This window comes from Gouania willdenowi, chromosome 8, assembly GCF_900634775.1.
Source record: "Gouania willdenowi chromosome 8, fGouWil2.1, whole genome shotgun sequence".
NCBI lineage: Eukaryota > Metazoa > Chordata > Actinopteri > Blenniiformes > Gobiesocidae > Gouania > Gouania willdenowi.
In genome coordinates, this window is record NC_041051.1 from 5,066,002 (window position 1) to 5,083,916 (window position 17,915).

The following is a 17,915-nucleotide window of genomic DNA, read 5'->3' on the forward strand; positions in this document are numbered from 1 at the left end:
TTGGCAGATTGCCAGTATGCACCACGACCGAGCAAAAATAACCAATCAGAGCCAGGATTGTGTTTGATGGGCTGTCTGACAGCTGTTGCTCACAGGCCCCGCCCCTTTCCCGAGCTGGAGCGCCTTCTTTTTAACAGTGTATGGTCTGGAGGAGTAGAAGATGGAATTGGTGACTTTTCTGCTTGAAAGATAATTACTGCTGCTTGATTTACATTATGTTCGATTTGTAATTGTTACACTAGAACTCTGTAGTGCATGTGTTGTTTGGGTGGGCTGCTGTAAGTGACACTGTGTTGTTGCTGCTGCTGCTGAGGTGTGTGCGCATTGAGAGAAAGAAGTTGCAGTAATATGCTTTTAACAGTGCATGTTATATTACTGTGATGTTGCTGTTGGGCTGACGTTAGCTTGTTAGCTCCTCTGAGGGAGGGACTTTGGAAAGTTTGGAGGCAGGGCAAGAGAGCAGCGAGGAGGGAGGGGGAGAGAGGGATCTGAGAGTCGTGGACTGCACCTCTAAGAAATTCAGTTTTTTTCATTTTAGATGTGTAAATCAACATGTAAAAATTACTTTTAGTCAATTAACGGAGAGATAATCGAATCGAACAGAAAAAATGAATCGTTAGATTAATAGATGCAATGAAAAAGTAATCGCTAGATTCATCGTTTAAAAAATAATGTTTAGCCCAGCCCTAGCTTCAGTTAACCTTTCTAGTATAACAAAATTATTGAAATAAAACAATAGTCAATATTAACAGTCACTGAATAAAAAAAAGCAGAGTAGAGTGTGTGTGTGAGGGAGAGAAAAAAGCTGGACACCCGAGGCGGTGCATGTGGAGTCTGGTGTAGCTGCGGTGCAGAGGGTCGCTGTGCGTGACAAGTGCTGCTCGGGAGGTCAGACCTGCTGGATAATGCTCAGTAGATCATCTTCAAATGGTGCTGATCAACTTGATTGACAGACTGTATTGCTGCATTAACTCAGATCAATGGCAACAACAGATCATTAGGACGGTTTCTGTCCAAACCTGCCTGTTTTTCATGGACTAATAAGAGCAAAGTTACAGGAAGTGACGGAACAGCCACATTAAATTAGGGGGAAAAGTATCAGGTTTTAAAGTTATTTTGTTTTCAACATTATCAAATGTTTGTGCAGCTGACAGAAGTCCATCTGCCTCCAATCGAATTTCATTTTGTGCTTCTGTGCACTCACCTCTCCACATTGAATGAGCAAAATGTTCATTTAAATAGGGCGGTCTCAACCACGTTGAGACCGCCCTATTCACAGCTCACCTGCTGTGAATTCCCCACAGGAGGTGAGCAAACAGCGGCACCAAAGCATCTTGGGACGCACTCGGTTTACCACCCTTTATTTCAAATCTTAGTGAATCCGCCCCTAAGTGTTACAAGGTCAGTTTAAAGAGGAATTCACTTTTATTCTGAATTAAAGAGGAATTAAAGCCCCCATGTAAATGTGGCCATTGTCTCTTGGCTGGCCTCGGAACTCCTCAGGATCATCCCCGGGAAAAGATGGATGAAGTGGCAGGGGAGAGGGAAGTCTGGGCCTCCCTGCTAAGGATGCTGCCCCCACGACCCAACTACGGATAAGCAACAGAAGATGGATGAATGGAATTTAATTGTAAATCAAAATGGGCCTTTGTGAATCTAATCGATAACAGCTCTACTAATAACATTAATTATCTAATCATTCATATTTCCCACATGAAGATTATTAGGTCCAAGTACCGTTTTACCATGACTGATGAACATTTGGAAGTGTGCTTGAGGCTGGCTGTCAGCAGCTACTGTCCGGACTATGCATCCCTCGCTGATGCAGTTCAATGCAAGTCATCAAAGTAAACTCGGGTAATTACAAAAAATGTTGTGTTGTGCAAAATTAGCTCATGCGGTTATGCAAGGTACATCAACATACATTTTACATGTAAAGGATCCTCAATATATGTGACAATAAATATATGTGAAATATATGTTTTGCCAATTTGTGGTGGGTAGATCTGGGGTAGATCATTGTAACTTGGTAATTTTATAAGTAGCTCGCGTGCTGAAAAAGTGTGAGCACCCCTGGTGTAGGAGCTCCGACTCCAGGTAGCGACCTGTGGTAGATAAAACCACAGTTCTGGGCCATTTCTCAATTCTAAGTATGCATACTACGTACTTGTGAACTCCTGGGTACGAACTAGTGGGAACAGACTTAAGGAGTGCGCAAGCGCGGACTGCGCATACTCGTCGTTTTGGGACAAAGCAAACTTCCTGACATTGTTGTGTGGAGTATGTGCACTCCACTGTAGACATCAAAGAAAATAATATGTATCACTGAGTAGATGTCATTGCTGTAAATATTATTTTGTAAACCAATAAAACATTTGGTAATAAATAAAAAAAATTCTGAACAGAATTTATGAACATTTTATTTATAACAATAATAAAATATTTTATATCAAAATAGGGTATTTTAATTATTTATTAATAACTAGATTTTTTAGGTATTAAATTCATAATAATTGTTAAAAAAAAAGAAAAATAAAAATAAGCTAAAAAAACTAATAAATTCAGAATAGATTTTGGAAATACTTTAGGCCTACAAACAAGAATAATATTAATAATATTGATAATAATAATGATAATAAAAAATAATATAAAAGTAATTCTCCATTTTGAAAAAGGTATTTTAATTCTCAATAATTACATGTTTTAGGTATTACATTTTTAAAGAAAAACAAAATTCTGCCTTGAAAATATTTTCTTAAAGGGGACATATCATGGTTTTAAATCCTTCCTTTTTACATATAAATCATACAGTTGTGGGCTATATAAAGCGGAACTGCAATGCTTGGGTCTGAATTCCTCATTATTATAGCTCCCCAGACCCCTTTTCTGATGTGCTTCTGAGAGCAACTCGTTTTGGTGGGGTCTCTTTAAATGCAAATGAGACACTTCATACCCCGCCCCCTCTTCAGGTGACACTCGGTTCAACTCCACCCTGCTCGGCCATTTTTGTAGTTTGATAGAAGAGATACGGCTATGTAGCGGCGCATGAACTTTTTATTCAGAGGTTATTTACAAAATGTCAACAACAGAAGACTTGTCCATCCAGCTTTACATGTTTGAGCCAGAGTCTGACCGAGCGGAGCGAGATGATGAACCTGCAGAACCCTAACAAGTGAGCTAACACAAGCACCGAGCTAACGCTAGCGCCAAGCTAACGTCACAAAATGCATTTTAATACAGTCTTTTCAAAGACAAAAACGGCAAAATGAAATGACTAATGAAAACTTTAGACTTAAATTAAATCACGTAGGCCATATCATCAAGGATCTAAAACGAGCACACAGCGCTAACATATGAAGTCTGAAGACGGTGCAACTGCTAATGCTAACAAAACAATGACAGGGACGTCTTATCATCACACTTTTTAGCGTTATTTACGGCTTACCGAAGTGCTCTGTTCGTCGTCTCCAAAGATAGAAGGAATTGAATCCTCAATCAGACGAAGTCTTTCGGCAAATCCTTCTTTATACTGGCGGAGGTTGCAGAAGCAGTCATCCTTGAAGTGCTTCGCGCACACAAAAATGACCTTACCCACAGATGTGGGTACATTTCCGTGAAAAATAAAACTCAACCAGGCACTTCGAAAAGGTTCTGATGCTGGGAGACGGTGTAATGAAGCGTGTGGGTTACTACATCCAACAACCGAACATTTTGACTTTTCCTCTCGTAACTTCGGCATCCTTGAGCTTGGACTACAAAATAAAAGCGAGAAATAAAAATGGCGGATTGCTCGAAGTATTGGACCTGGAGTTGATGTACTAATTTGGCAGTTCCGCTGCAAATACTGTGATGTAATAGTTCAAAAAACGTAATAGAGAATAGAAAAATCGAAACAGATTGAAAAGTATGAGCAAAACAGAATATAAAGATATCTACGGAGCACCTGAAGAGACTAATTTGATTTTTTCTGTACTTCTAAACACTCTAAATATACAACAAAATGCATTTAAGGGCTAAAAAAGTGGATTTAGCATGATATGTCCCCTTTAAGGACAAAACAGAATCTGCAGGTATGAAATTAAACTCTTAATCTAATGCAATATTATTATTATTGTTTTTATTTTCAATATAGTGGTCAATGTATTCTTTGAAATCATGCGCTTGTTCGAAGTGCATGCTGGGAAATATGGCTGACTGAGTACACACAAGTCTCCTCTGATGCATGCTCGGTAAAACGGGCGTGGCAAGTTCTCATCTGTGGATTTACAGCGGACTTGGTGAGAAACGGACTTTGAATTGGAACAGGACTTGGGCTGCGCGTGATGACGTTTCACAAGCCTGCACAAGTACACAGATTGCAGGGGGGGGCCAGGTTGAATGGCGTATTAATCCGTCGGAGCTCTCTAAGGAAGTCCCAATGTAAAGTTATTATGACTGCTTAAAGTTCCACTTTGACGAAGTATAAAAGTCCCAACACTGCAGAAAAGATAAGCAACAACAAAAAGGTTGTGGCACCCAAAACCCTCTCTTTTAAAACAACAACGAGCACAATTTTGCTACTCGTATGGAGGTAGCTAATGCTAACCCCAAGAGGGACAGGAGCTTCATGACACCGATGAACACCCCACAATAAAGCTGCTCCGAAAAGAAAGCAACATGTATGTCTTCTGAAAAGCTCCCCCATGCTTCATTAGAAGATATTTTAAAAGCCATTGACTCATTAGGAAGCCGTTTGGATGACCTTAGCAATCAGATGCAGCAGCAAAGCACCGTGTTAGCAGCGCTAGCTACAATTTCACTCAGAAGAAATAAAGGACTGCATGACAGATGTTGTGACCATTAAAAAATGTTGTGACCATTAAAAAAGGGATGGTCATGCTCAAGAAAGAAAATGAACAACTGAGAGAGTGCGCACATAGACAGAGATAAAAGAAGTGGGTGTCTGTAGATTAAAGGAAAGAAAGAAAAAAATGATGACAAGACAAGAGAAGTAGTAGTGAACATTCTACAAAAGATAGCACCTGATCTGGCGACAAAGATGGATGACGCAGTCGACATTGCACATAGGATTAGGAAGAAAATTGATTCCAAGCACCGACAAATGATTATTCTGTTTACCAAACTAGGGATAAGAGATATGGAAGTGGTCGAAACTCTCTCCGGTGTGTAAAGAAGAAGGAATTCGCTTTGCAGAGGATCTGACACAGGAAGACTGGAAGTCCAGTCAAGCAATGTGGCCCAAGATCGAAAAGGCAAGGAAAAATGGCAAGAAGGCAGGATTCCGAGGTCCTTTTGGTTACATTAATGACAAACGCATCACCGGAGGGACGGCATGTTTTGGGATGAGCAATGTACAAACCAGATTGATATAGTGGACAATATGTTTATGGGACTCCTACTTCACAGGTTATTCTTCACTTCATCTTAATCTAACTTTTATTGCAAGGTTCTTTTTTTTTTATGTGTTCTGTGTTCCAACTGATACCTAAATTTTCCTTTTCTTCATTCAATACTAGGGGACTTAAAGACTATCAAACGTAAAGCCATCTTTTTATTTTGTGAAAGGCAAAATGTAATTTTTTTTCTCCAGGAAACACATTCTTTTTTTTTTTTTTTTTTTTTTTTTTTTTTACCTTGTCTGCACATGCTGTCGAAGGTTAACACTACAAGAAGTGTAATCTTTTGACAGCAATGCATATTTTATTATTGCAATTAAATAAATTTATTTATTTCATTGCATAATTGTGACCGTCACCAGCCCTCCCTAGGGAAGGGTAAGAAATACTTTATTAAAGGGAGGATGTAAAAAAGAGAGGGCAGTGTTACACCAAGGTGAGGGGTTGGAGGGGGGTGGGGAAGTTAACAGGGAAGAGGGATACAAGATAGGATATGGAATGGGTGGGGAATAGTTTTAAGTGATGCGATGTGAAATTGTGGTTGTGTATATTGTGTTTATTGTTGTGTTGTCAAGCCAGTTTGGTGACCAGTGTGTGGTTTAGGAATAATGGTGGTGGCTGTGAACAGAGGAAGAGGTGAGTGGAAATTCCATAAAACAGGTATTTGGGAACAACGTGTCTAAGGTTGAGCCCAGTATGAGTGTTATCCCACAGCCCAAGGCCAGTGCATCCATGACAAATGTATTTCCAAGTACCGCCACTGCATAACCCAAGAGCCGCCCCCGGGCCCGAAGAAGCAGTCAGGCCAGCAGCAAGAGCAGGCAGCCTAAGGGCCCCCGGCGACCACCCCACGGCCAAGCAGTCCCCCGAACGCCCCCAAGATCCCAAGCCGAGAGGCAGCCATCGCCCCCCCATACACACCCGAGAAAGCCCCAAAGAGCCAAGGACCCAGCGCACCACGCCACCGATCCCACCCCCAACCCCCAGACCCCCCACCCCATCGACCCCCCCACCCCCCCACCCCACCCCCGCGCCCAACCCCCCGAGGGGAGGGCCCAGAGAACTCCCTGCCCGAGGCCCCAGTGGAGGAGCCGAAGCCCACGCCCAGCAGACGACCAGAACCGCGCCGAACAGGCAGCCAGTGGGCACCCGCCGGCGAGCCCAGAGCCAGAAGGACCCGGAACGGATGCAGCACCAGGAGCAGCCCGCCCAGGGAGGACGACCACACCCCAAGCCGCATAAGGCACCAGGGGGCCGCTGGGAGTCTCCCCGCCGGCCCCCAGGCACCCCAACCTAGCCCCCCACGGCGCCCCAGATCACCCTTCACTGATGCCGCCCGCGCCACGAGCTTCAGTTTTTTTTTTTTTTTTTTTTTAAAGCCAGGGCCCCCTCCAAGGGCCAAGCCAGACCGCCCCGCCGGGATGTGGCCCCCTATTCCGGCCCCCGACACCCTACCTCACGGGGCACTGCCCAAGCAGGGGCCGTACCAGTAGGTACGCAAGGGCGCGGCACGCGCCACCCGCCCCGAAAGACCCCCGCCAGGACCGGCCCGGCCAGCAGGCCAAGCACCCCGGGCCCCAGGAGCACCCCCCGGGACCAGGACCCCCCAAGGGCAAGCCCCCCGGGACGCATCCCCCACCCCCGCCCGGGACCCGGCCACGGCCCAGCAGGACCGCACAGCCCCGGACAGCCCACGGCCAGCAGCTCAGGGCCCGCCGCCCCCCGGACAGCGCCAGCCACGGAGCAGCACCCCCCGCCGGCCCGCGAGCAACCGGCGATCCCCACCGCGGGGACGGAGGCACCCCAATGGCACACATCAAGTGCGGGACAGCAGCCCCCAGCCAAAGATGCCCCGGACCCACCCACCAGTCCGCAAATGGCAGGATAGACCCACCAGGCGGCCGACAGCAACCTCCACCACCGGAACAGCTAGCGCCGCCCCCCAGTAAACAGCATCACCCCGAGGCGCCAAGCAACCCCGCCCCAACCCCGGCGAGGACACCAGCACACCCCCAGCACACCCACCCCCCAAACCGGCGAGGCAGGCCGCCCCGGGCCCGCACACCGCGGGGCCCGCCCCCAAGGCCACCAGGAGACGAAACAAGCACCCAGCCACACCCAAGGGGAGGAAGCACCCCCGCGCCCCACCAGGCCGACACCGCCCGGAAAGACCCCGCAAGGAGAGACCTCAGCAAAGCCCCCCCGAGACCCACCGCCACGCCCGACCGCACCATCCTGATGTATTTTTACTCTAAGCAGTGGCCCAGCCACCAACAGAGGAGCCAGGCCCCCACCGGAGAGGCCCAAATATGTGAAACAACCCACCACCCTGTTATGGTGCCTCTCCATTCCCCAATGGAGAGGCACTTCCCTATCCCCTGTGTGAATGTGTGTTTAGTGAATGTATGGGGTGTAATTAAAAGAAGGGGGAAGGAGGGGAGCGGTGCTCCCCATCCTGCCTCTGTGGATATATGTGTATGTGGTGTAATAGGCCGGAGGGTGTAGGTGAGTACACTCTCCGGGGGGTGGCATGTTGAAGTGCGATTAAAATTGGAGGGATTAGTATGGTAACTAGAGGTGGGAGTGCCGCCCCCACGCCACTACATAGTGACACAGGTGGCGGCCCCCTCCACCCCCAGTCCCACCATCCAGCCCCCCAAGGGTTGGGTATGGGTGTGTGGTGCATTAAGTGAGTGAGCCAGACCAGCTGGGAGTGAGGTGAAGTGTACATGTAGGAGGCCTGTCTGGTGCGAGCCGGGCCCGTCCGCATGGCGGGCCACGCGAGAGGGTAGATGGTGCAGACGGGCAAGCGGCACTGCGGGCCCCGGAGCAGCAAAGCCGGAGACCCCCCCCACGGCACCCCCCCAGACCGCGACGGCCCCGCGGAGCACGGCGGCACCCCCCACCCCCGGGCGCAGCCAGGCACCAACCCCATCCCCCGGTGCTCCAGGGGGCGACCCCCGCCGCACGCCGGCCCAGAGCGACGCCCCCCCGCCGCCAAGGAGGGCGGCCGAGCAGGGGGGAGGCCCGTGCCCGCACCAGGGCCAGCACAGGCCCACCCGGCGCCACGATATAACACTCTCCACCGGGAGGCGGCCCCGGCCCCCCCGACGAAAGAGGACACCATCTACCGCCAAGCAGGGCCACCCCGCCAGCCACGGACCGGCAAGCCCGAGTACCGAAGCACCCCCAGCCCGGTACCGCCATCCCACACCAACGGCGCCAGTAGAGCCCCCCCCCCCCCCACGGAGGCGATCCCCGACGACCCACGCACCGGCACGAGACACCCCCCCGACGCCAGCACACCCCGGACGACAGCGGGCCCCAGGCCACCAGCCCCGCCCCGCCCAAGGCTGCGCAGCGCCGCCACGCGCCGCGGCCGGTCCCCGGGCAGATGACAGGAGAGCACGCCCCCGGACACCCAGACCACGGATCCACCCCCGGGACGCCCACGCCCCGGAATGGCGCCCACGGCGCCCGGTGCACCCAGCCAGCAGACCAGCCAATCCCGACGCGGATCCACCAGGCCAAGAGCCACGCGCCGCGCCCCCGCACACCCACCCAACACGATCCCCGGGGAGGCCCCATAGCACCCCCCACCCCACACCCCTAGCCGTAACGGCCACACCCCAACCATTGCGGCCAAACAAAAGCCCCGGAGGGGGCCCCGCCTGGCTCGTCGCGCAAGCGACATCCCTGGCAAGGGCGCGCCCTAGGGAGCCAAGCCGAGGACCCGCAAGGGCCGACGGAGCAACCCACAGCCACACCCCGCCACCCAGCGACCCAGGAGGCAATCGCCGACCCCGGGCAGCAGCCACCCCCAAAGCTACCCCCACCCCGGATCCCCCCGGACCGGAGCCAAGGACCCCACCACCCCAGGCCCCCCAACGAGACCACCCCCAGCCAACCCACCCGGCACGGCACCGCCCGCCCCCCAGGCGGGAGCCACAGCCCCCCCACCAGTGCCCCAGACCAACGGGAGCCCCCCACACCCAACCCAACAGGATGGCGGGCGCAAGAGCAAAGGAGGAGGAGGGGGGGAGGACGAGACAGGGGGACAGGGAGCAGGAGGAAGGAGCGGCAGGGGAGCACGCAGGGCCCCAGCCCCAGAGACCAACCAGATGCGTATGCAAGGGGCAACAGCGCCAAATCAAACAGCCCCGGGACCTCGTGAACACCCAGAAGGAATGCACACCCGTGCCGAGGCAACAAGACACCCCGGCAACCCACCCCAGCCATCCCGGCCAATACCACCCCAGAGGCCCAAGGCGGCCCAGGCCTACAGTTGGGCTAGTGCGTTAGTAAAGAGTGGTGCTGGCAGTCGCTTGCAGGCTAGATCATCAGGCTTTTAAAAATTTAGATTTAATGCAATTAAAAAAGGAGTCCAACGCTCCTCAAAGCACATTGTTTTTTTTTGTTTTCTAAGAGCAGACATCTTTTCCATGGAAATAAATTCTGTGAGGAGATTTTGCCATTGGTTTATGTTTAAGGATTTTTTGTCTTTCCAATTTAGTAATATTGTTTTTTTTGCTATGGCTAGTGCCGCAAGGATTGATTGTGATTGGTTTGCTGGAAGTTGAAGCATTGTCAGGTCTCCAATCAAACAAAGATTTGGAGATAAAGGAATCCTGCAGTCCAAATTGGAGGACAGTTTTTCAGTGATTAGAATCCAAAAGTGTTGAACTGGGGGGCAAAGCCATAAGGCATGTAGATAGGAATCCGCTGTATTCTGGGTGCACTGAGAGTTCAGCCTCCCACTTCGCGATTGGTAAGTAATTACAGTTAGTGTTCGAGAGCGCTCTGTATATTTTTGAGAGTTTTTTTGATTTTGTTGAAATTTTTTTCATATATATAGCCAGTTCTGGAGGTTGTAAAGTAGTTAAGTCTAGTGGAGTAGTTTTCTTTATTGTCTCTGTTACTTGTAAGTACTGTAGAAAGTTACTTTTATTTATATCGAATGCTTGGGTTAGATTGTTATATGTCCTGAGCTTATCATTTTCGAAGAGGTCTTGGAGATGAATAATTCCGCTATCTTCCCATGTTTTTAGATAGAGTGGTGTTTTTTTGTTTCTAAAGTCAGGGTTGTGCCAGATTGGAGACAGCATGTTAGTTTTTAATTGAACATTTGTTATGTCCAGGGCTTTCCACCACGCAGTCAGGGTGGAGGCAATCAGTGGGTTTTTAAAGCAGTTATGATGTTTCAGGGTCATAGTGATAAAAGGGAGATCAGAGAGTTTAATATGTTTGCAGTCTAGCTGTTCTATTTCTAGCCAGGTGTTGTGGTATTCTTTTGGTTTTAACCATTCTGTTAAATATAGAATTTGGTTTGCTAGGTAATAATGCGTGAAATTAGGGGCTTCCAACCCTCCCTCGCTTTTATTTTTTTGAAGAGTTGAAAGGCTTATTTTGGGTTTTTTATTCTTAGCATAGAATTTTGTAATTGCAGAATCTAATCTTTTGAACCATTGCGTTGGTGGTTTCAGTGGGATCATAGAGAACAGATAGTTTATTTTAGGTAAGATTTTCATTTTAACTGAGGCTATTCTGCCAAGGAGTGAGATGGGGAGATTGTTCCATCTCCGCAGGTCTTCTGTGACTTTATCCAACAGAGGGTCTAGATTCAGTTTAATTAATTCATTTAGGTTTGGTGATATATTTAAGCCTAGATATTTAATTATATTTGTGGGGGAGGGGTATTGTGGGTTTTGGATTGCTGGGTTCCATGAATTTTTCGTTAAAGGAAGGATTGATGATTTTGACCAGTTAATGGAATAGTCTGATAGTTTAGAGAAGCTGTTTATTAGTTTAAATAATTCTTCTAATGAAGATTGGGGTTCTTCTAAATCGAGTAAAATGTCATCCGCATAAAGATTAATTTTGTGTTCTGAGATGGATGAGTGGATCCCTCTAATAACAGAGTTCTGACGAACAGCTGATGCGAGAGGTTCAACAAATATTGCAAAAAGCAAAGGTGAGAGTGGGCAACCTTGTCTCGTTCCCCTCTGCAGTGTGAAGCTTTGGGATGTTATTTTGTTTGTGGTTACTGAGGCCTTAGGTTTAGAGTATAGGGTGGAGATCCATGAATGAATGAATCTCCAAAGCCAAATCTGTCAAGGACAGCAAGGAGGAACGACCAGTTGACTCTATCGAATGCTTTTTCTGCGTCTAGTGACAAGATTATTGTTTTCTTTTTAGAGTTCTGTGCCATGTTGATCAAATTAAACAGTCTTCTAACATTGTCTGTGGAGTGTCTATTTTTAATAAATCCTGTCTGGTCTTGGTATATAATTGACTGTACGACTTTCTCTAACATGGAAGTGAGTGCTTTGGAAATAATTTTTATGTCTGTGTTAATAAGTGAGATGGGACGGTAACTTGAGGGTAACATGGGGTTTTTGTCTGGTTTAAGTAGTAATTTAATGTTTGCTGTATTCATGTGACCTCCTACATAACCTTTATTTTTAATCTCTGTTACTACTCTGAAAAAGAGCGGAGCCAGCATTGACCAGAAGTGTTTTAGGAATTCAGCAGGGAACCCATCTGGACCTGGTGCTTTGCCTGTTGACATGCTATCCAAAGCATTTTGTAGTTCTGTATATATATATATATATATATATATATATATACACACATACATACTTAATTATTATTGTTTATATTTCTTTTTTTTTTTTTAATTTGGTTTTTTTTTTTTTTTTTTTTTTTTTTTTTTTTAAGTTTTGTTAACATACATATATATAGATATACATACACATAGAGTACATATATATACACACACACACACATACACATTTTACCTTTTAAATAGTGCTACCTGAACTACACCATGAGTGGAGAATTATCCTTTCAATATTAACTCATAAATCATCTGTGTGTTTTTTTTTCTTTACATGTTTTATTTTATTTTTCTTAGTAGAGCCAGGGGGTGATGTTAGAATCCCTAAATAGTTGGCCATCTATGTAAAGCTTGTCTACGACCAGTTTGGAATTACGGCCTCTCTGTCGGTTTTCTTTGAAGATAGGATATAAGGTTTTTCGGCGTTCATTTATTTCTCGAGGGAATTGATCATTCATGCCGAATTGCGTACCTTTAAGTTCCCTACCTTTACTTTTAACCTGGATTTTCTGTTGAAAGTGTTCAAAGAAACACATTCTGATGGAACAGACGTTAAGTTCAGGTCCCAGCAATGGGGTGATAAAATGCTGTTCAGTCATGGTATAAATCGCTCGGCTGGGGTCGCCATTTGTTTCAATAGATGTCCTGGGAAACTCGTCAAAAATAAGGCAGACAGAGATGGTCATTGGATTGCATGTGTTCTTGAAGTTGATAATGTGTTGATTTGATAATGATATTGGTGAACATTTATGGTTATAATGATGATCATAAAAACAGGACTCTTTTGTATCACGTGACAGCACTTACAGGAGTTACAAACACATTTTCCAACTGAACATGTTTTGATAGATTTCAATTTGACTACTGGTGAGTGCTTTGACTGGTGGCCTCATAGATTCACACTAAAACATTTGAACCCAATTATAGAGAAATTTACCAAAGAAAACAACCCGATAGATGTATGGAGAAAGTTGAATATCAATAAAAGAGAATTTACTTGGTTCAAACCTAATGGAAAATTCAAGTCAAGAATTGACTATTGGCTTGTTTCAGACCCAATGTACGAATATGTTACAGAAAGCTGAGTAGGGATGGGCGATATTGACAAAAAAAAAATATCCCAATAATTTCTGGTATCACGATAACAATAAAAATCACGATAAATAAAAACTAAAAAAAATCACAACTTAGTGTAAACAGGTTCTTTACAAACACAAATAAATGTGAATACATCAACACATTTAAAAAGCCTACAATAGCTGCTGATCTTTGTGAGGAAACGGAGACAAGACTTTTTTTTTTTTTTTTAGTGTCCCCTGTACTAAACCTACGGAAGGAGATTCATCTCTGGTTGACATCCTGCTCTGTGAACATAGACACCTTCTCATTTGAAGTTTTACAAATTTGATTGCCCACTACAAATAAAAATATTGCTTTTTTTAATAAATTAAATTATTTCGAAATTCTATATTCACAAATGTTTGGCAAAAATCTTGCCTTCATGGCCTGCTTTAAAAAGTGATATTTCTTATTTCTAAAATTAATGCCCATGCCAGGAAACTATATTCCCATGTTTTTGAGTTTAAACTGCTGTAATGTCCCTTTCATTCATTCTTGTTCCTTTTTTTATCCTTTTGGAAGATTTTCTGTGTAATGTCATCGGTGTGTGTGTGTGTGTGTGTGTGTGTGTGTTCATTCAATAAAAAATAAAAATAAAAAAAGTACACAGATTGAGAAACGGCCCTGAGTTGCATTGAATGCAGCATGAGGACAGAGACTTCCTGGTGACGATGCAGTTTGTGGGCGGGGCTTAAGGAGGATGCAAGCCGCTGATTGGCTGAAAACCTTTCACTCAAAGCTTTCCGTGGGCTGGTTGTTGGATGAACAGCACCTGGGTGGGCCTAAATTAAAATGGGTGTGCCCCACCCGTGGCGCTGCGTCTGTGAATAGTAACTTAACATCTGCTTATGGTGTTATTTTGCTGCTCTGTAAATGTAAATACAAGAAAGAAGCTAATAATAATTAAAAAAAACAACATATCCACCAAGTTTTAATCTGAGCCATGCCAGTGAACCACCGAAGAGCCCGTGGGTGGGTCTATAGATCAGCAGTCCGTACAGGTGCTGATCTATGCTCATATTTCTACTGTAGTTCCCGCTCTAAAGGCGCCACGATACACCCGTTAATGTCCGTGGAGCTTCGGTCCTCAGTGGGCCTCCTTACCTTGTATCGATCCTCTGGGATCAGGTCATGGTCCCGGAGCTGGTTGAGAAAGAGCTGAGAGTTTCCCATGCAGGAAATCTCAGATTTATTGCAGTGAAAGAATTGCAGCAGTTGTTGTTCTGTGAAGAAGTCCAGCCCCTCCATCGCAGTCTCTCTCAAATAACACCGCCCTGCTGCTATAAACCAAACGCCTTCACTAATCTGTCAGTTTCAATGAGCACACGATGACACTAAAACTACAATGACTAGAGTAGCTTTAGTGTTACTTTGACAACAGACTTCTGTTAATGGTCACCCGGTCACATTTTGAACCCAGGCTCCGCCTCTTAGTGACGTAGTGAAAGTAAATTCCTCTGGTCATGTATTTGTATAGCGCATTTCATACACAACTCAATGTTTTGTATGAACTCAATGTTCTTTATATGATCAAAAAGTGCAACAGAACACATTCAACAGCTAAGAACATGAAAGTCAGCAAAAAAAATTAAAAATGTAAAGTCATCACTAAAAACATTTAAAACCATCAATAAACATATTACATCAACAACATGGTGATGTCCTTTAGCTATGAGACGATATTTAGCGCCAAATAAAACTATCTTTTAGTGGACTTTTTCAATCTCGTTTCTTTGAATGAACACTTTTACAGAAAAACTATTTAATTTAAATTTTATGACACGTCCTCCTGAGACTTCTTTATATTCTCCTTCCTTTCAGGTACTCTCTTTCATTATGTTGTTTTTTCTTTTTTCCTTTAAAAATTGTATTCATTCTTTAATTATGTTATTCTTTCTTCCATTAAACATTTTATTATTTCTTTTATCTTCCATTAATTATTTTATTCAGAATAGAATCAGAATCACAATGCCTTTATTGTCATACAACAAAATTATATGGCTTCACCTTAAAGTGCACACAGCTAAAAAGCAAAAAAAAAAAAAAAAATGATAAGTAACTCTAATCAAGGTAAGCTGGGCTATGTATGGTAAGAGTTATTTACAGGTAGCAGCATCGTAAATTATGAGTAGATATTGCACAGTATGAAACGTAAACTGTTGCAGAAATAGGAAACTATAAATGTTGCACAGTATGAAGTAAACTATAGCAGAAATAAAAGTATAAATATAGCACAATATGAAATGTAAACTGTGTGCGTGTGGTAAGGGTACGGTCAACACATGTCCAGGTTCAGTGGTTATGGCTCTGAGGAAGAAGCTGTCCTTGAATCTGTCTGAGCTCTGACAGACCTGTAGCTTCTACCAGAGTAGTATGTTGTCTTGGCCTTTTAAAATGTGTTTACTTTTTGATTCTAAACGGTGTTGTAAAGCACTTTTTGGCTTTTTGTCTGTGAAGGCTGATATATGAATAAATGTTACTTAAAGCAGTGTGAGTTGTAAATGTCCTTTAGGGAGGAGAGTACAGCCGCTGATCCTCTGTGCTGTTCTTTCTTTTTCCATTAATGATTTTACTGTTTTTTGTCACATTCATTTATTCTCTCTTTCATAAATTGCTTTCCTTAATTCCTTCATTAATGAATTAATTATTTTCTTTACTTTTATTCATTATTTATTCTTGCAAAGCAATTTCCTCCTGGGATTAATAAAGGAATTCTGATTTCTCTCACTTAATTCATTGTTTTTCTTTTTTCTCATTAACTTAATTACCTTTTTGTTATTTCTCCATTTCTTTCGTTATTTCTTTCTTTTCATTATCCAATAATTGTTTTCTTCCTCTCAATTATTTATTTCATGTATTTTATTCTTTCTTTCCTAGCTTCATTTTTTCCTCTTGTGTTTTTCGTTCTTTTCTTCCTCTCTTTCATTCATTTATTTAGCTCTTTTGCTATTTCTTTCGTTTTATTATCCATTAATTATTTTCATCTTCATCTCAGTAATTTCTTTCATTTTGTTTCCTTTCGTTCATAGGGTTTTGTACAAACAGCAAACAGATCTGCAAATATTCAAGACAAATAACTGCTGTACAAGACTAACAGACTTAACACAAAATCCAATCCCAGAACTGAACTGAAAAACAGAAAGAAGCAAAATGGCATTGATTTGCCTCTCGTGCCCATCCTAAAGTATTTCATTAAAAGTTGAAAAATGTGTAAACACATTCTATACATTCATACAAAGTCAATGGAAACCTCATCCTTGTCCATTAATAGCTCCTGTAACTGCTCCCAAAGTTGTTTGACAGATAAAGTCACACTGATGGTTGTCAGAAATGTATTTTCCTGTTTTTTCAGAATATTTTGACTTCACACCATGAAAAACTAAAGCAGAAAACAATACAATATATTATTAAAATAAAAACACACACAAATCATAAAACATCCACATACAACAAAATACATCCACATACCGTGTGCGCTTTCTGTGCAAACTTTTAGGAGTTGTTAGATTACATTTTCTTCTACACCTCTCTCTTCAGCGAGTCCATGACTCAGCAAACCTTTCTGAGCCATTCTCCCAATCAACACACCTGTGTGTGCTAATCCTGATATAACCACCTGGGGTCAGTAGTGCAACAGTCAAATTAAAAAAACAGTGGATTTTACAACTCAAACTGACAATATTACAAAGTGAAAAAATAGACGTTACTGCAGCCACAGTTCCGTCTTTAATTTGTTACCACAGCCAGGAAACACGCACCATCACAGTGTGACACTTCTCTTTTATATTTCGATTTTTTTTGCATCCCTGTTTTGAATTTTGTTTGCATGCCATTAAAATAATAATTCATTTGACAAAATCCTTTTTAAATAAACAATTTTATTAAGATGAGAAAGCTAGAGCTGAGAATGCTCCATCCTAAAGCATGGCTGACTGTTGTGAAATCTGATATTTTCCCCCCTGACTTTAACAAATAGGAGCTCTGACTCAGTGACGTGTGGTGAATGATATAGTGATGCACTGACTCCTCTGGAATCACTTTAAACAACCCAAAAGAAGCTTAAATGCATTTTTTTTATTTTTTGTCAAATATAATTTTTTATTTGTAAATGGGGATAAGTTATTTCATTGTACTTTTACTTTTATTTTATATATACAATATATATATATATGTATCAAATGAAAATATAATATGACATTTTTTGCTGTGCATACTATCATATAAAATAAATTAAATAATGATAATGATAATAATCAAAATGAATCTGAAGGAGAAATCACCATCTTCTTTGGTGAATGGTAACCAGAAAAGTATATATTACAAAATAATAGCTGAACCATGCCAATCTTCTGGGGTAGATTCTCAGCAGCAAATTAAACAAAAGCAGGTCCTTACTTCCATATTTGTTTTTATTAGATAGAAGGTAGATATATGTTGAAGGTGGGTCTTTAGAACAAAGTAAACGGGTTACAATCCTCAGATTACCTGTAGTACTTGTTGACTGCATGCTGCTTGTTAATGAAGTGCCATGCTCAAAGGGGATGGTTCTTAGGTGCTTCCTGTTTGGTTTGTGTCTGTGTTGAACCAGATAACCTTTACATTGTTACGGCAGAATTTACGGTTGACCTCATTTGAAGACATGATTCATTGCTCTGGTTGAATGATGGAATCCAGGAGAAGCATTGATGATTTTATATAAAAAATGTTTATTCTAAACTAAGAAAAAAGGTACAAAATGGAACAAAGTGAAACAAAATTAGCGTCCGTCCAGGCGGACGTCCGAA

The 17,915-nt window shown here is 43.6% G+C and overlaps 1 protein-coding gene across 2 annotated transcripts in view; it reads right to left on the reverse strand.

Annotated features, from left to right (window-relative positions):
* LOC114467841 (nuclear body protein SP140-like) overlaps positions 1 to 14,546 on the reverse strand; it is a 44,519-nt gene extending 29,973 nt beyond the window's left edge. For both annotated transcript variants that reach the window (XM_028454312.1, XM_028454311.1), the window contains exon 1: positions 14,236 to 14,546. In XM_028454312.1, the coding sequence (XP_028310113.1) occupies positions 14,236 to 14,379 (144 nt within the window). In that variant the 5' untranslated portion in view covers positions 14,380 to 14,546. The remainder of the gene's footprint in view (positions 1 to 14,235) is intronic.
* Between the last annotated feature and the right edge of the window lie 3,369 nt (positions 14,547 to 17,915).